General features: G+C 41.9%; 1 protein-coding gene across 1 annotated transcript in view; it reads left to right on the top strand.

Moving 5' to 3' along the window:
* GRM1 (glutamate metabotropic receptor 1) overlaps window positions 1-14,833 on the top strand; it is a 178,588-nt gene that overhangs the window by 163,613 nt on the left and 142 nt on the right. The window contains 1 exon segment of the mRNA XM_030945154.1: window positions 14,140-14,833. Coding sequence (XP_030801014.1) covers window positions 14,140-14,833 — 694 coding nt within the window.

Genomic DNA, 14,833 nt, shown 5'->3' with positions numbered 1-14,833 from the left:
CTCCTAGGAAGATGCTAGAACTGGAGAGGCATGAGGCTCTGGGATGAGAGTTTAGTTGAACATTTCAGCGTTCAACTAAAGGGTTGAACATGTTCTTCACATGCGGTTTGCTTACCTTCCCAGTCACCTTACAGACTGCTGGAGCACTGAGGAGGTGAAATGCAGGCCAGAAAGTTTCTGGTGTTGCTGAGATATTCTTTGGGACTGCAGAGGGCAGCCACTCTGAGTGTTGGAGCAGGACCTGCTCTTGAATGTGAGGCAGTGTGCCAAGAGTTCATGGTACAAGGTTTCTCCTTTCCTGTACTAAAGCTAGGGGCTATATATAAGTTCCTAAAAATGAGGAGTTTATTGAGGACTATCACTTAACTTCCTTTGAATATCCTCCCCACTTTATTTTCTTCCTGGTGCTGTTGACGGTCAGTTGTTTCAAATGAGATTGTACAAATTCTGGTGATATGCCATTCTCTACTTTTTTCATGTGGGGAATGAGAAAGATTTTTTACAGCTTGAAGTACATCTAGGGAGGGGGATCTCTGATGATGACTTCAAATGATAAGTAGCACAGTACTGCATCTCAGTTTTCTTGGGCACCAGATACATTCATTCTGTTTTGAGAGGCTGATTGAGCAGAGGGGATAATTCCAGAGCAGAAGGTTAATGTTTCTAGTTTCACAGCTGCACAGATATAAAACATTGCAGATAGGAATTTACACTTCCTATAATCCTGACACAGCTGTTTGCCTCGTGGAATGATTCATTTACACTTAAGAGGAAAAATGGTGGCAAGACTGACTCTTCCCTCTGATGCTTTATATTCCTCACTGCAGATTTCAACAGGCTTGTTACCTACCCTGTTCTGAATGACTAGCCAGAAGCATTTTTCTGCTTCAAAGAACATAAAGTAAAGCAATTAAGCCACTTGTTTCAGGAACCCTCTGCACTGCCACCCTGCTTCCTCTGCCAGACTCCCTTTTATTGCACCCAGGGGTTCCTTATAAAGCAACTCAGACACTTTCATGATGTTATGCCAGCTCCTTGTTCAAATGCACAGAAGATCCATCCTGCCTCTGGGCTCAGGATACAGATAACTACTCAGCAGGAATTACCCTTGAGAAGACTGCCCCCAAAATGACTCATTAATCCTCATATTGTAAAGATGGGCAGAGTATCTAATGTTTTATAACCAGAGAAATGTATGTGAAGTGCTGTTACTGCCTGCAAGGCTAGGAGAAAGAAGCAGGGATACATTGCCATCATTAAAAATTAAAAAAAAAATAGGTATAGAGATCTGGGCATTAATTCTGAATCACAGCTCTGCAATATTAGCACAGACTACTAGGAAGATAAAAGAAAGCCTACAAGGATACTTCTTATTCAATGCATCAAAAGTGTTTATTAATATTTACACATTAATTTGATAATTGGAAAATAATTGACTGAAATACTATCAACACATGCACTACATTTCCCACACTATAAATCTAAATTTCACTATAAATTCAAATTCTACTGAAGCGTGAACCCTGAGATTTAGGTGATTTCTGCTAGGTATATGCTGTGCATCACCATGTGGGGATCACCCTTGGCCTTGATCAAAAGGCAGATCGCTGCTTTGATGGAGCTTGGCAGCATTTTAACAACAACAATCAAACCAAATTCCAGAATGCAAACCTGGCCAGGCATCTGGGGGTTGCATACGCTATTAGATGCAATGTCTGTGTTTGATTTTGGCTGAGCAGCAAAACTGAAATCACAGTAAGAGAGGAGTTTGCTGTATTTTGAACATGTTTTGAGGCATTATGAACTACTTGGGGAAGCAGGCTTCTTTCTTCCTTTCACTTAGGAGGATTTCACAACAAGACCAACAAATGCCCAAAGCTTGGAGAGCAAACTGCTCTGAGCTCACTACAGGGATATAGATGAGTAAGAAGAAGCACAAAGGGGGTGCAGCTAACCCACAAGTGACAGCAAATGGTAGCAGCTGAGGAGTGATGGCTGCCAAAGCCTGTTGACTCAGAAAGATCCAAGTGCCAAGCGGTGTTCTGAAACAAAAATCTTCCACCTTTTCCATGGTCCTAAGCAGGTCTGTCTGTGGCTGTGTGCCCTCCATTGAATGCACAGCAATACATGTGTGTGAAATACATTTAGCTCTGGGTTTTCTCTCAGATAATCAACTGTGTGTCTCTACTTGTTTTGTAAAATTAGCTCCTGTGACTAAACAAAAAGCACAGGAAGTAGAAAGCTCTTATTCTCTCAATTGATTAAGAAAAATGGAAGACTGTAGAAATGCTGAATATTCTGTCTAATCAGAGGCCTAGTAATCCCTGTAACGTTAATAGGGTGGAGGAGAGAGCATGCTAGATAAGTTCCTAGTCATGACCACTATTATATTTTCAAATCTCAGTGATCCCATTACAACCTGGTAAGGAATTAATTTTTTCTAGAGGCTCCAATGTAATCAGGTTGGCAAAATTGCTCAGCAGAATGTCTTATTTGTGTTTTATTCATAATAGTTCAGAAGTCATCTCAAGGCATCTACTGCTCCCAAATGGGTATGCATGTGTTCTGTGTATGTCATGCTGTGCTCCTGTGCTTTGCTACATGGTGAGAAGAATGGCTTGTTGGGCTCATGTGCTGAGTACATAGTACATGCACACACCATCCATGAATGTGTCATTTGGAGGTACACAGAAGTCTGGCAAGCATGCACTATAACAGTTTGATGGGGAGAAATGCTGAATTTCTATTTGAATTTTATTTGCAATACAATGATTATTTTATTTTGGGATTTTTTTTCAGAAATTCAGTGATACATTTCATGTGCAAAAATACCTGAGATTTTTGTCAAAGCACGTGCTTGTGTGTATATTATTTTTATTGATACTGGGGAAGACAAATGAGAATTTGCATCTGCTTGACAGGACAAGGAAGAAAAGAAAAATGAAATGGAAATCATCCTATATTAACAGCCCAAACTGCAATCTGCAATTCTGTATTGAATTATCATTGCAGATAGAGTGCTTAGGAGACTATTCATTTTGTGTCTACCTCAATAAAACCAATGCTTCCTTTAAAAACAAAGAAGCACAGCAGTGAAATCACATATAATGAAAGCTAGTTACTATTCAGCCAGAGCTCCAAAAGTAAAAGAAACATTTAGAAAAATATTTTAGAGGAAGAGGGACAAAGGAAAAAGCTGCAGCTGAGTATATATTAAAAACTCCACCAGCAAAACCTTCTGGTGATGCTTTTGTAAATAAGATGTGAGGGGCAGAGTCTCCTTTTTTCATCATTTCATCCTATGTTGAGAATACCAGGGGAGAAGTTCCTCTGACAGCTAGATGCACAGCAGCCTTTGCCATCTGGCATGGAAAGTGCATCAAGGCTCAGCACAGGAAGCAGAATGAGCATCACAGAAATTTATTTTAACCAGTATTGTGCTGGAGCCAAGGAGATAGCTATGTGGAGGTTGAGGTGACAAGAGGATGAAAGATGGGAAATCCCAAAGAAAGAGGTCAGGGACAGGCACCTATTGAGTGGTGTAGCCACCATGTGTGCACATGTGTATAGCCACTCACTGGGTGTCTTTTTCTTTTCAATCTTCAGGAAGAGGCAGCCAGAGTTCTCGCCCACCAGCCAGTGTCCGTCGGCACATGTGCAGCTTTGAAAAATCCCTGCAGTGAATGTGTAAGAGAAGCTGCATGACAAAGAGTGGTTTTACCCCTTGCTTTCTTTTTCTCATTGGTTTATCATGTCTAATGATGGGACAAATGTGGTGCATGCCATTAAAGATGGGAAATTTGCTTATGTCCCCTTGTTTCACACAATACTTTAAACATTGTCCAGATGTGATGAAGAGGACATTGAATAATTTTTTGAAGCTTTTACTTTTTTATTTCTAAATGCCTACAGCTGCAAAAATGTCCTCTTTCTTGTACTAATTTTATCTTCTTTTTCCATTCAGCCAACATTTTTCTCCTTTTTGTAGTTTTGCATAGAGATGACATTATCCTGTGTGCTTTACATGGCAAGACACCTCTGCTGTGCACAGCTCTTGCTAACCCATGCTTGTTAGCAAACTGAGGCTGCAGACCCAGCTGAGGGAGCACAGAAAACATTTATTTGGTGCGATAACAGGGAAATCACAAAAAGACACATGTAAATAAAACCACCAGGATTTGGTGTAGGAACAAACAGTATCTCAAAATAACAGCAGTGAATCTTTTTTCTGTTGTAATTTCTGAAAGATATTCAGATTCTGCATTCAGCAAACAATAGCAAAGTTCAGCTCTTCAGAAGCAAGAAGTGCAAATACTGCCCTCTCTGAACAAACACAAACATGGTGCAGAAAACAAGCAAGCTGTTGCAAAAACAGAAAGACTTCACCTCATTTCTTCCAGATCTGCGCTCATTTCCATCTGAGGAGCAGCAGATGTGTAACAGTCTTGCTCCCTGCCCCAGGGAAGATTGTGCAGTGACTTGGTGGAAGGATGCTTGTGATCCACTGACACAGCATTTTGGTCAATTCTGCTCGCTGCAACCAGAGATGCTGTTGCACTGCTCTGAGTAGTGCAAAGCATTCCAGCTCTGTGTATGTCTCTGAGAGTCTATGTAATTTGTGGGCATGTAGCAACGATTCAATCCAACCCACCTCTCTGATTTGCAGATCAGAAGAAATCCACAAAATGCATCATACATTTGGAGCAGTTGTGATGACTTTACAGGGCTTGTGCAGCAAACAGATTTGGCACCCTGAAAAGCAAACTGTACACAGGCAGTGTAAAGAGCAGTACAAACTATTTGTTTCTATCTTCTAGTCAGAACATTATGCCTCTTTTTTCTGAACTGGAACAAGTGCTGCAGATTCTCAGGGTACAGATAACCAATTGTCTGTCTGGAAATTCAAATGGGAGTCCAACGCAGGCATACTATTAGGAGGCAAAAGCAAATGCAACAACAGATTCTATTCAAAAAAGCATGAGCACAAGCTGTGAAACTCCTGAGCACAGGGAAAGCTGAACCTCTGCTTTTTGCATGACCACACTTGGGATATTTTTTTTCAGTTTTGAAAAAAATTCTTATCCGCTCCTGAGAAACACCTCTGGTGGGACTCCAGCCTGTCAATGGGTCTGCAAATGCTTGTGGTAGCTGCCCAGAACAGCTTCAAGAAGCAGGGGAGTTTTTCAGATCTGCTGAGCATGAAGCTTGCTATTTTGGCTTCTCTGCCTGTCTCTGCCCCTCAGGCTTCCCTCTCCCTCCAGCCAGGGCTGATGTGTTCAGAGGCCTGGCAGAGCTGCACTGTGGCTCAGGGAAGGGCATGTCCTCCATCTGCAGTCTGAGCTCCCTGTGGTCACACAGCCCAGTTTGAGCAGTAGATAATTGTCCATCATATCACCAGCTGCCCATCACCACCATCTGGTCTCAAGCCTCAGTCTCATCCACCAGAACTCCAGCAATTTGTAAGTCCAGAATTTCCTTAGGAGCCCTGCTTCATCACCCTGACATGCTGGAAATCACCACATGTGCTATGGTTTCCCTCAGCTCCCACCTACAAGCAAGTAGATGTAAACTCTTGAAACTGACCAGTGTTTTGATGCATATAATACTTAGCATCATTTGTTTCACCAATCTTCATCTCCATTCTCTGTGCAACGCTGGAGATGGTTAGAAACGCAGAATCATCAAAATCATAACATTTTATTATCATATTAAAAAAACCCAGAAGTATCAGCTTGGAGTTTCAGGGCTCTTTTCTTTTGAAGCTGCACATTTGTTACCATGGAAACGTTCAGATACACCCAAAAACCCACAGGCTTTACAAACTGCTTTATCTACTGCAGCATATTAGGGAGAGCTGTACACTACAAACAAGAGGCCTCATGACTAAGCTTCCTGTGGCAACTTGGCTAAGTTTGCCACAGGCTTAAGCACTCAAAATGCTGGCATGTTAAGGCAAGTCTGATGGCTCTTTAAGCCCTGTTTAAACTGTTGGGAATTTATTTTATTCTCAAGTATACCAGAGAGTTTGACAAGTTATTGTGGAAGAACGACCTCCTTGACCACTACCTCTGCAAGGTTTGCACATTTTTTGGCAGGAAACATCCAGGGCAACAGGTTTTTCTGTTCATAAGGAATTGTTCCTTTTCTGATACAGCTATTGAGTAGGAAATATTCTGGGCATGCAGTATAATTTGGCCCTCTTTTGGCTTAATTTAGAGGTCTCAGTTGGGCATGTCTATGCCATGTGAAATACTTTTCAGCCTTGCTGCTAATGCCTTAGAGATGCTTGGAAAAAAAACAGAATATATTTGGATATTTTAGTTTTATCTCATGCACTCTTTCCTATGTCCCCAGTGTTTTATTATTGCTGTTCACTATACAGCTTTCAGCTTGTCAATATCTTTTTGGTAAAAAACACTGTGGCCCAAATAATTTTTCATCAGAACCACAGAGGATTACAGAAAGCAAGGAAAAACCTCCAACTGTCCTAATTACTATTAAACTGCACTGATAGGAAAGACTTACTGATCTCTGAACTATGGTCTGGTGCTTTTGAGTGGGGAATACAGAATTCGTGGGCAATTTTTGTGGTTTTATTCTATTCAAGTTCATTAATTAGTATTTCTTATTCAACAGCAGCTCCATGGCATTTCTTTTCATGTAACATTTTTTGAAGGTTGTTGATCTTCACAGTCTTCCAGTCCTACAGACTATTTTGCCTTAGTTGCACCCACCTACACATTTTGTAAATTAACTTAATTGTAGTGTTTTCTTTGTATGTTCCTAAGCTTTCTAGGTTCCTTTGCTTAAAACATTGTACTTTTCAGGTTCTATCAACTGTGCTCCCTTCTAAGCCTGTAAGAAAAAATGCTTCAGCTCAGGCATTGGCACTGGCTGCACTGTCATAAACATTTACTTGAATTTGCAGCATGAAACACACCTTCAGATAACCCAAATGAGCTTCTCCGTTGATACCAGAGGACCTATGATAACTTACACCATGTTTTCCCATGCATTAACTTTATTATCCTTAAATTACAAAAATGATTCAGTAGGATGAATTCATTCTGAATATTCAGTGGGCTTTACTTGTTAATAAGAATGAAATAAACAGTTTCAAAAGCTATTAACTACTAAGAACACTTTTTAATTTCACTTTGATTTGCAGGTTTCTCATCTTCATTTCTTGAGCACTGGATGAATTTTCTTGCTGTTTCTGACAAATTGTTTATTATCCTGAACTGTATTATCTATTAGATTGTTTTCTCAAAGCAACATTTTAGTAGTTATTTGATTTTTTTTCCAAAGCACCTCATGAACACACAGGAGAACGAAATTTTTTCACTAATACTGGATGACTGAAATATGACATATCTTCTGTATTTCAGATGAGACTACAAATTTCTAGTAGTAATTATCATGAGTAGTCAGAACTTCATACACATTATCAGTGTAATAGTCTCACACCTCTGTTGAGCTAGGTAGATTTGTGGTACATGTTGAAGTTGTGGGGCTTCAACTACACTGAAGCAATGCACTGACCATTTCTCTCACCACCTCCCACTCTCGCCAAATTCACAGCTCTACAAAAGCTTATGTACATAAAAATTATTGTCATGTCTCAAAGTAAATAAATCTACTTATTTTGGGACATTTGGCTATATCTGAGCTGTTGGATTTGGAAGTAATTCCCTAGCCCTAGGGCCAGGTATGAGCCTAGCAGCAATCTACTTCTATTGTAGCACAAATGTAAAGTGAGTGACCCCAGCCCTGGTTCCAGCTTTCCCCATCTGGGTGACCAGAGCAGAGAGGTGAGGGGGGCTGCCAACCTCTGATCCTGCCCAAGGGTCTGATCCCAACCTGGACACCCTGTGTATGGAAACCAGGATCTCACCACAGGGTACTCAGCCTAGACATAGCTACTGCACCCACATTACAGACTGTATAATATTAAGATTTCAATTTAAAAAAGAGAAAAATACCCCAATTATCAATAGGGTCAATATACATTAGAAAGCCTATCTGCAACTCAGATAAAGTAATGCTCAACTTCTGCATTAGAGTAGCTTATGAAGGAAATTATTATGTTACATTTATTCTACATAAACCAGTGGTCAGACAGAGAGTTGGAAAGGCAGCTCTGGACTTGAGCTCACTCACAACACCTCTAAGTATCATCAGGTTCTGCCCTGGCAAGACAGTATGACACCTAAAAGATATGTTTTCCTATATCTTTTGTAGCAGTTTGCATCATACATTTAAAGCAGTGCTCTAATTAACATAGAATATTGTGTCCAATGCTCAAGGCAATTTTGTCCAAAAAAAATTAATGTGGGGGGAATGAGGGCAGGCATGTAGAGGGAGGAGGGGAGCAACAAGGAAAAGTTGGTTAAGTAATTTGAACTTCCAGAAACACAAGTGGGAGGTTAAACATTGCTCTAATTATACAGCACTAACAAAAGCATTGGAGCCATGCTGTGAGAACAGTTTTAAGTTCCTCTTGTCACCAAGATAGAGATTATAGTGTAAACGAGTTAAGGCTGAAATCGGTTTGTGATTTCTTTTTCTTTTAGGTGATTATATGAGGCAAAAATCCTGAGCATACATCAGATAGGGACTGTGGCTGATGATGGCTCCCTCACTTATGAGAGAGTGCAGAGAAATTTTACCAACCCAGGTTTAAGAAATGGGTCCCTACAACCAGTGCTCTAGAAGTTAGGCTTGCAGGCACACGCAGACCAGCACGGCTTGCTTTGCTAATGAGCAGCAGGGCTGGCTGTTGCAGCTCTGAGAGGAGCAGATGCTCAGTGCAGGGAGGTATCCTATCCTGGATTAAAACCTGCTCACTCCCTTAATCACATTTCATGCCCCAGTGGCCTTACTGAAATGGAGACAATAACAGAAGAGACCTTGGGGATACCAACAAAGGACCTGCAGTGTGCTGCAGTGCAGGTATTAGCCTTAAATTTTCAGCTTGTTAACTTAGGCCCTGGGAACCGTGAGACAGCAGTGAGACAGAGCTTTAGTCAGGCTCATTACCACTTACCTGACTGCAGGGTTGGAGAAAGTTTGTAGTTTACTGACTGCCTCTCTCTAGGCAGGGCAGAAATTCCTCCACTGGCTTCCCTAGGATGGCATCCATCAGCTGTGTAGGGATGAGAAAGGTTTTGTCCAATGCACAGCTTTTGAACAGGTCATTTCTTTTTGTTCTGCACCCCACTGCCTCCAAATGCTGGTCACCTCTGTCAGTGCTCAGGGACAGCTCTGCATGTGCTACGCTCCAGAGCCAGCTGCCAATGGCTGTACCTGGGCTCTCTGAAGGGAGAAGCAGCATTTGGTCACCGGGCAGTACCTGACACTGACCTCCTCTGGCTGCTAGTAAGACAGCTCAGGGTTTGTTTCAGACTTAATTTTTCCTGACAAAGTTGATAGGCTTCTCAGTTCACATTTTATGTTAATTCCTAAAATTTTATCATCATAGAAGGACTGCCAGGTTATCCCAGTGCTTCCTACTAGCTGTGGCATTTCAGTTACCACAGTGACTACAAGGAGGTAGGTTGGGCCAAAACATTGGGCTGGCAATGAAAAACAGATAACATTTATTATTTCTGCCATAACCTCTTCCTCTGGTTAATTACCATTGTTGTTTAAAAAAACATAAACAGCCCTACATATTAAATCTGTGCTCTGTGTCTTGTCTAACACCACCAAGCTGGCTGAAATGACTGCATCACTCATCTCAGCAAGATTAATCAATTAAGATTCTTTCTCAGCTCATGGCCACTTTAAGAAGATAGCAGACCACAACTCTGGCATCCTGAAAGGACAAAAGAGGGGATAAACTCTTAACAGATCAAGGAATGTCCCTTCCTGTTTTAACAGAAAGTGCTCTTTCACAAGCGCTTTGCCTGACTGCATCTGAAGCCAGATCTGAAGACATTTTCCAGCCTGGGGGTTCCTGGAGTTAACCTTATAAAAAACATACTACCCTGCTTAACTATTTCATGTGCTATCAATTAGGGATTGTTATGCATAAAACATTCAAGGCGAAAAAAAAGAAAGTTTCAGGCCCACAGGACTCAAAGGCGATTTAATTCTCTGTGCTTGATAACACTTCATAACTTTTCTGGTAAAAGGATCAGAGGTCTAGCTTACCTTAGACCAATGTGACAATAATTTTTCACCTCAGAAGCATTCAGCCTCTGAGATGTAAAGAAACCTTTTCTATCCAACATCTAACATAATCCTGAAGCATGGAGAGAAGCCTACTGTTGTCAAGTACTCAGATTTGACACTACTCCAAGGAAGCCAGAAAGGTCAGATCCTCCAGGAACTGGCAAGAGCAGGACTCTGTTCTTGGCCTGGGTCTGGGGAACTCCTGGTCACAAGGAGGGACCAGATTTTGGTCATCTGGAGATACTTAACAATGAACAATGAGCTAACAAGTTATAGGCATGTCCTCCTGTTGGGCAGGCATTTTGAACCATTTTGAACAGGGTATTTTGAACCATAGTCTCAGACTTGAGTGCATCAGTTCTTTTTACAGAATTTCAGGAAGTAACTATTAGGATCTGAAGTTGTTTTCCATCTTATTTAGTGTCTACAATAAAGAAAGAAAGATGAAAATGCCCAGAGTCATACAGAGAATATGTTAAAAGATCAATGCATGTATTAGAAGCAAAATTTTGAATTACCAAAAATTGCAAAAGCTCTGCTCATGATATTAATAAAAACTCACACCAAAAATATACTTACTTCTATTTCCCTAAAATACAAAACACATAGATAAAGCTGTGGTGAAAATTGAGAAAAAGCATCTAAATTCAAAGTATGTTCTTGCCTATAAGTAAAAGCAAACCCACCCTATATGCTGATAGGGTATCCAGGAATCTGCCTGAACATGTAGACTAGATGGGAGAATTTGAAGAAATAGTAAGTGGAGTGTTACACTGGGTATACGCAAGTACAAAACTTAAGACCTCTTGAGACTCCAAGAAGTTCACTTCTGTGCAGAAAGTGTGAGATCTAAATCCTATTTGACAGGAGAAAGGACAGAGTTAGGAAAGATAGAGGAACACATGGTGGACATGAACTGGGTAATCATCCTACTGATTAAATGAAGAAACCACCACTTGGTGCCATCTCACCACTGTGCAAATGAACATCAGGTTTTCAATACCCCAACTGTGACCTGGCTTGGTACCCTCTCCTGCCTTTTTGTGGAAAACCATCCCTTCTGCCATTAACCCAGGCAGATTATTTTGATCTTGGCCTTCTCCAATGGATGTTTCTTTCAAAAGAGGAGATGGCAATCACTTAGCGAGCGATGACCATGCAGTCAGGATTGTCATCGTTGCTTTGCACAAGTGAGACAGCTCCTTCTCTCACTCAGTTCAGGTCTGAGCTTTTCCAGACCCATCTTTGTTTTGGTCTAAACGCCAATTAATGATATTCAAGATGGCTGCTCTTTGTTCCAGCATAACAAGTTCTCTTCTTGCATTTTAATGATTAATTCTTCCTGAAAGTGTCAAACTCGGTGTGACCCCCTACCAGCCATCCAGCAAGACAGAGCCCAGGTATTTCTATGGCAGTCTTGGGACTCCATCTCAAAATGTGACTCATTAACAGGCTAGCAGTGCCTGGACATAGCAAGTAGAGGGAAAGAGCTGGAACAATAATCTGAGGCAAATAATCCATGGATCTTGTCAAATGGATCCCATAGAGAGCCACTGCAGCCCCTAAAGCTCTTTGTCATGAGGCCATTGGAGCCATGAGCAGTAAGGTCTGGCAAGCAGAGGCAAACAGGACCAGTTCTCCCTGAGGAGCAAGTTGCTACCAGACAAATCTAGATGAAATGGTCAGCTCACATTTGGACGTTGCAGTCCCAGCACAGTTTAAGGGTGGCCATTGACTTGAGACTATGGAGAATGCTATAGAAGAATGAAGTAAGAGCAGAATTTGAGAGTGAGGGAGAGGGAAATGAACTAAATAGGAGCCAGACTTGAACACAGAGGTAGTGAGCTCCTTAAAATAGCTATGCTTGCCTTTGATGTAAAATACAAAATCTTGGAAATAAAATGAGATAGAGAAAAAACAGATGGTGTGAGGAGGGATTCAAAAGTGAGGTGATGCACCAGAACTATATATGAAGAAATAAATGTTGCAGAAGTGGACTTAGCACAAAAGGCAGCAGATAATCATAACATTTTTTTAGAAAAGCCCTTTGCAATAATTGTAAACTACAGCATCAGCAAAATACAAGAGCACTTGACTTATTCTCCTCTCTAGAAGAAGATACTTGTTTTGAAGTTAAAGTAGACCAAATGTGTTTCTGTGTGAAGAGTTTGCAGTTCTTGGCATGTTAAACATTACTTTAAAAAACTTTCACACCCAAGAGTTACACTCATTTGCTTATCTTTATAGCACATTAAAAAAAAAAAAATGATACCATAGCTTATTTGATCAAAACAGGAATGGTTCTAAGCCTTCATTCTTATCTTTTCATTGATCACTATAATATAGATGTTTCCTTCTTCAGTTGGAAACATGACTTTCTTATCTCTTAGGTTAAAGCTCTAAATCAAAACAACTCCAGGTCCTACCAACTACATGCTTTGGGGAGTTATAAATTTTTTAGTTTGGCCCTTTCATATGCCCCAGTTCCCACAGAGGTGGTGAGTCACAGGTCCAGCATTTGGAGTCTGGAGTTGGAGATGAGCTTCCCAGCTTGGATCCACCTAAAATTCTTTTTTTTTTCCTCCAGGACTACCTACTGCTCGACAGAAAAATGACACATTGTCATGTATATTTCTTTTCTGTTTTGACAGATTTACAACATTATATGTCTTGTACCAGTCTCTTGCAGCTATGACAAAGTCAGTCAATATGGGGTTTCTTTTATAAAATTCAAGTGGCAATTATTTGCTCCTTAAAAAAGAGAACCATGAGAGTCTGAGCAAGGAAAGCAAAATGCTTACAACAATACTGCAATATTGTAGGGGAAACGATCTCCTCTGGTGTGTGCAGTAGCAGGAGGTGAGGCTGCTGTGCCAGCCTCCCACTCACTTTGTCTCCCATCTGCATGGCAGTCTCAGGGTCTGAAATGTAATCCTTTGTTCGTTTCTGGTCCCTGAGGGATGAAAACCTGAGATAAGGCTGCTTTGAATAAATCATCTCAGAATTTCTCTCCATTTCTGGTTTGCACCCAGATGATGTATTTTAGAATTTGTGAACCATCTCTACTGCCTGACCTGCAATTAAACAATTGCTTGGTCCTCTAAAGCACTGCTCAGCTCCCTGTCCCACCAGCTGCTCACAAGCTGCCACTCAGCTTTGAGTGCTGCTCCCTTCAAGGGTAGAGGGAAATGCAAAAACCTACAACTCCTCAGAGTGGGACCTGACCCTCAGATCCTCACTTGGCCAAATTGCCCAGCATTTTGGTGGGACCCAGCCCATATGAGGAGTCAGAGGGTTTGACTCACCATGGTCATGCTGCTACTTGTTCTTCCTCCCACATAAACCAACTGTTTTCAGTCCCAGAATTTTAGCCTGGATTGTAAATAGTCACCCGGGAAGAAGTGCATTTACCTCCCACCTGATAGAGGCCCTGGGAGTCCTTCATTTCTCTGTTAGCTAATGTGTTTCTAAGGGGAAGAGGGAATAAAAGGGAAAGGGGGACTCAGAAACAATTTATCTCTCTACCCAGTTTGCCAAAGGCTATGACTGTGGATTGTTTTTCTTCCAACAGCTTGAAAATATTTCCTTTAAGCTGCAAATCAGGCCTAATTAAATCTTTTCCTGTGACCTTTTTCCTGTGTTTTTTTCTTCTCCCCTGCAAAATGGTGAGCAAACCTAGATACCAAATGACAGCTCAAGTCCTCAAACCACAGATGGTTCTCCCAGAGCCCTTCCTGCAGGCTAGCCTTTCCAGGTTGGCTGTAGGATGGATAACCAACATCACTTTTAGATGAAAATTATAGCGTTGTTTTCTCATGGAGTATTTCTGGGAGGACATGAAAAACTGGAGGGGGGAGGCTTACTAATGAGGCAAAGCAATTAGTATTTTTGTAGGCTTGTTTGTTATACTGCCTGTGTCTTCGTAATGTAAATGCAAATAAACCATCTTTATTTTATTCATAGTTCTAATGGAAAGTCTGTGTCATGGTCTGAACCAGGTGGAAGACAAGATCCAAAGGGGGAACATACGTGGCACAGACTCTCAGTGCATGTGAAGAACCAGGAGACAGGGTGCAATCAGACAGCGGTGATCAAACCCCTCACTAAAGACTGCCACGGCCAAAGTCTGACTTTTACCGACATCAGCACTAAGACTCTGTACAATGTGGTGGAGGAAGACGACAGAGAGCCCATTCACCTCAACCAGTCCAACAGTCCTTCCATGGTGGTGCACAGGCGGGTGGCAACGACCCCCCCATTGCAGGCCACGGCAGAGGAAACCCAACTCTTCTTGCCTGAGCAGTCCCCCAAGACCCTGTCCCTGCAGCCACAGTCTCTCATGGACCAGCTGCAAGGAGTGGTCAACAAGTTTGCCACCGGCATCCCCGACTTCAACACTGCCCTCCCCAGTCCCGGCTCAGGGAACGGCATGCGGCCTCCCTGCCCACCTCCGCCACCACAGCAGCCACCCCTGCAGCCTTTCCAGGTGGCTGCCTTCAGCCAGGAGCCCCTGTCTCCCCCGGCTGAGGAAGCCGAGAGTGAGAAGGTGAAGCTCATTCAGGGATATGTGTATGAGAAGAGTGCAGAGGAGGAGGAGGATGAGGAGCCGGCAACCAGCAAATTGACTCTCGAAGACTCTCCGGCACTGACGCCCCCG

This window comes from Camarhynchus parvulus, chromosome 3, assembly GCF_901933205.1.
Source record: "Camarhynchus parvulus chromosome 3, STF_HiC, whole genome shotgun sequence".
NCBI lineage: Eukaryota > Metazoa > Chordata > Aves > Passeriformes > Thraupidae > Camarhynchus > Camarhynchus parvulus.
This window is presented reverse-complemented; position numbering and strand designations above follow the sequence as displayed.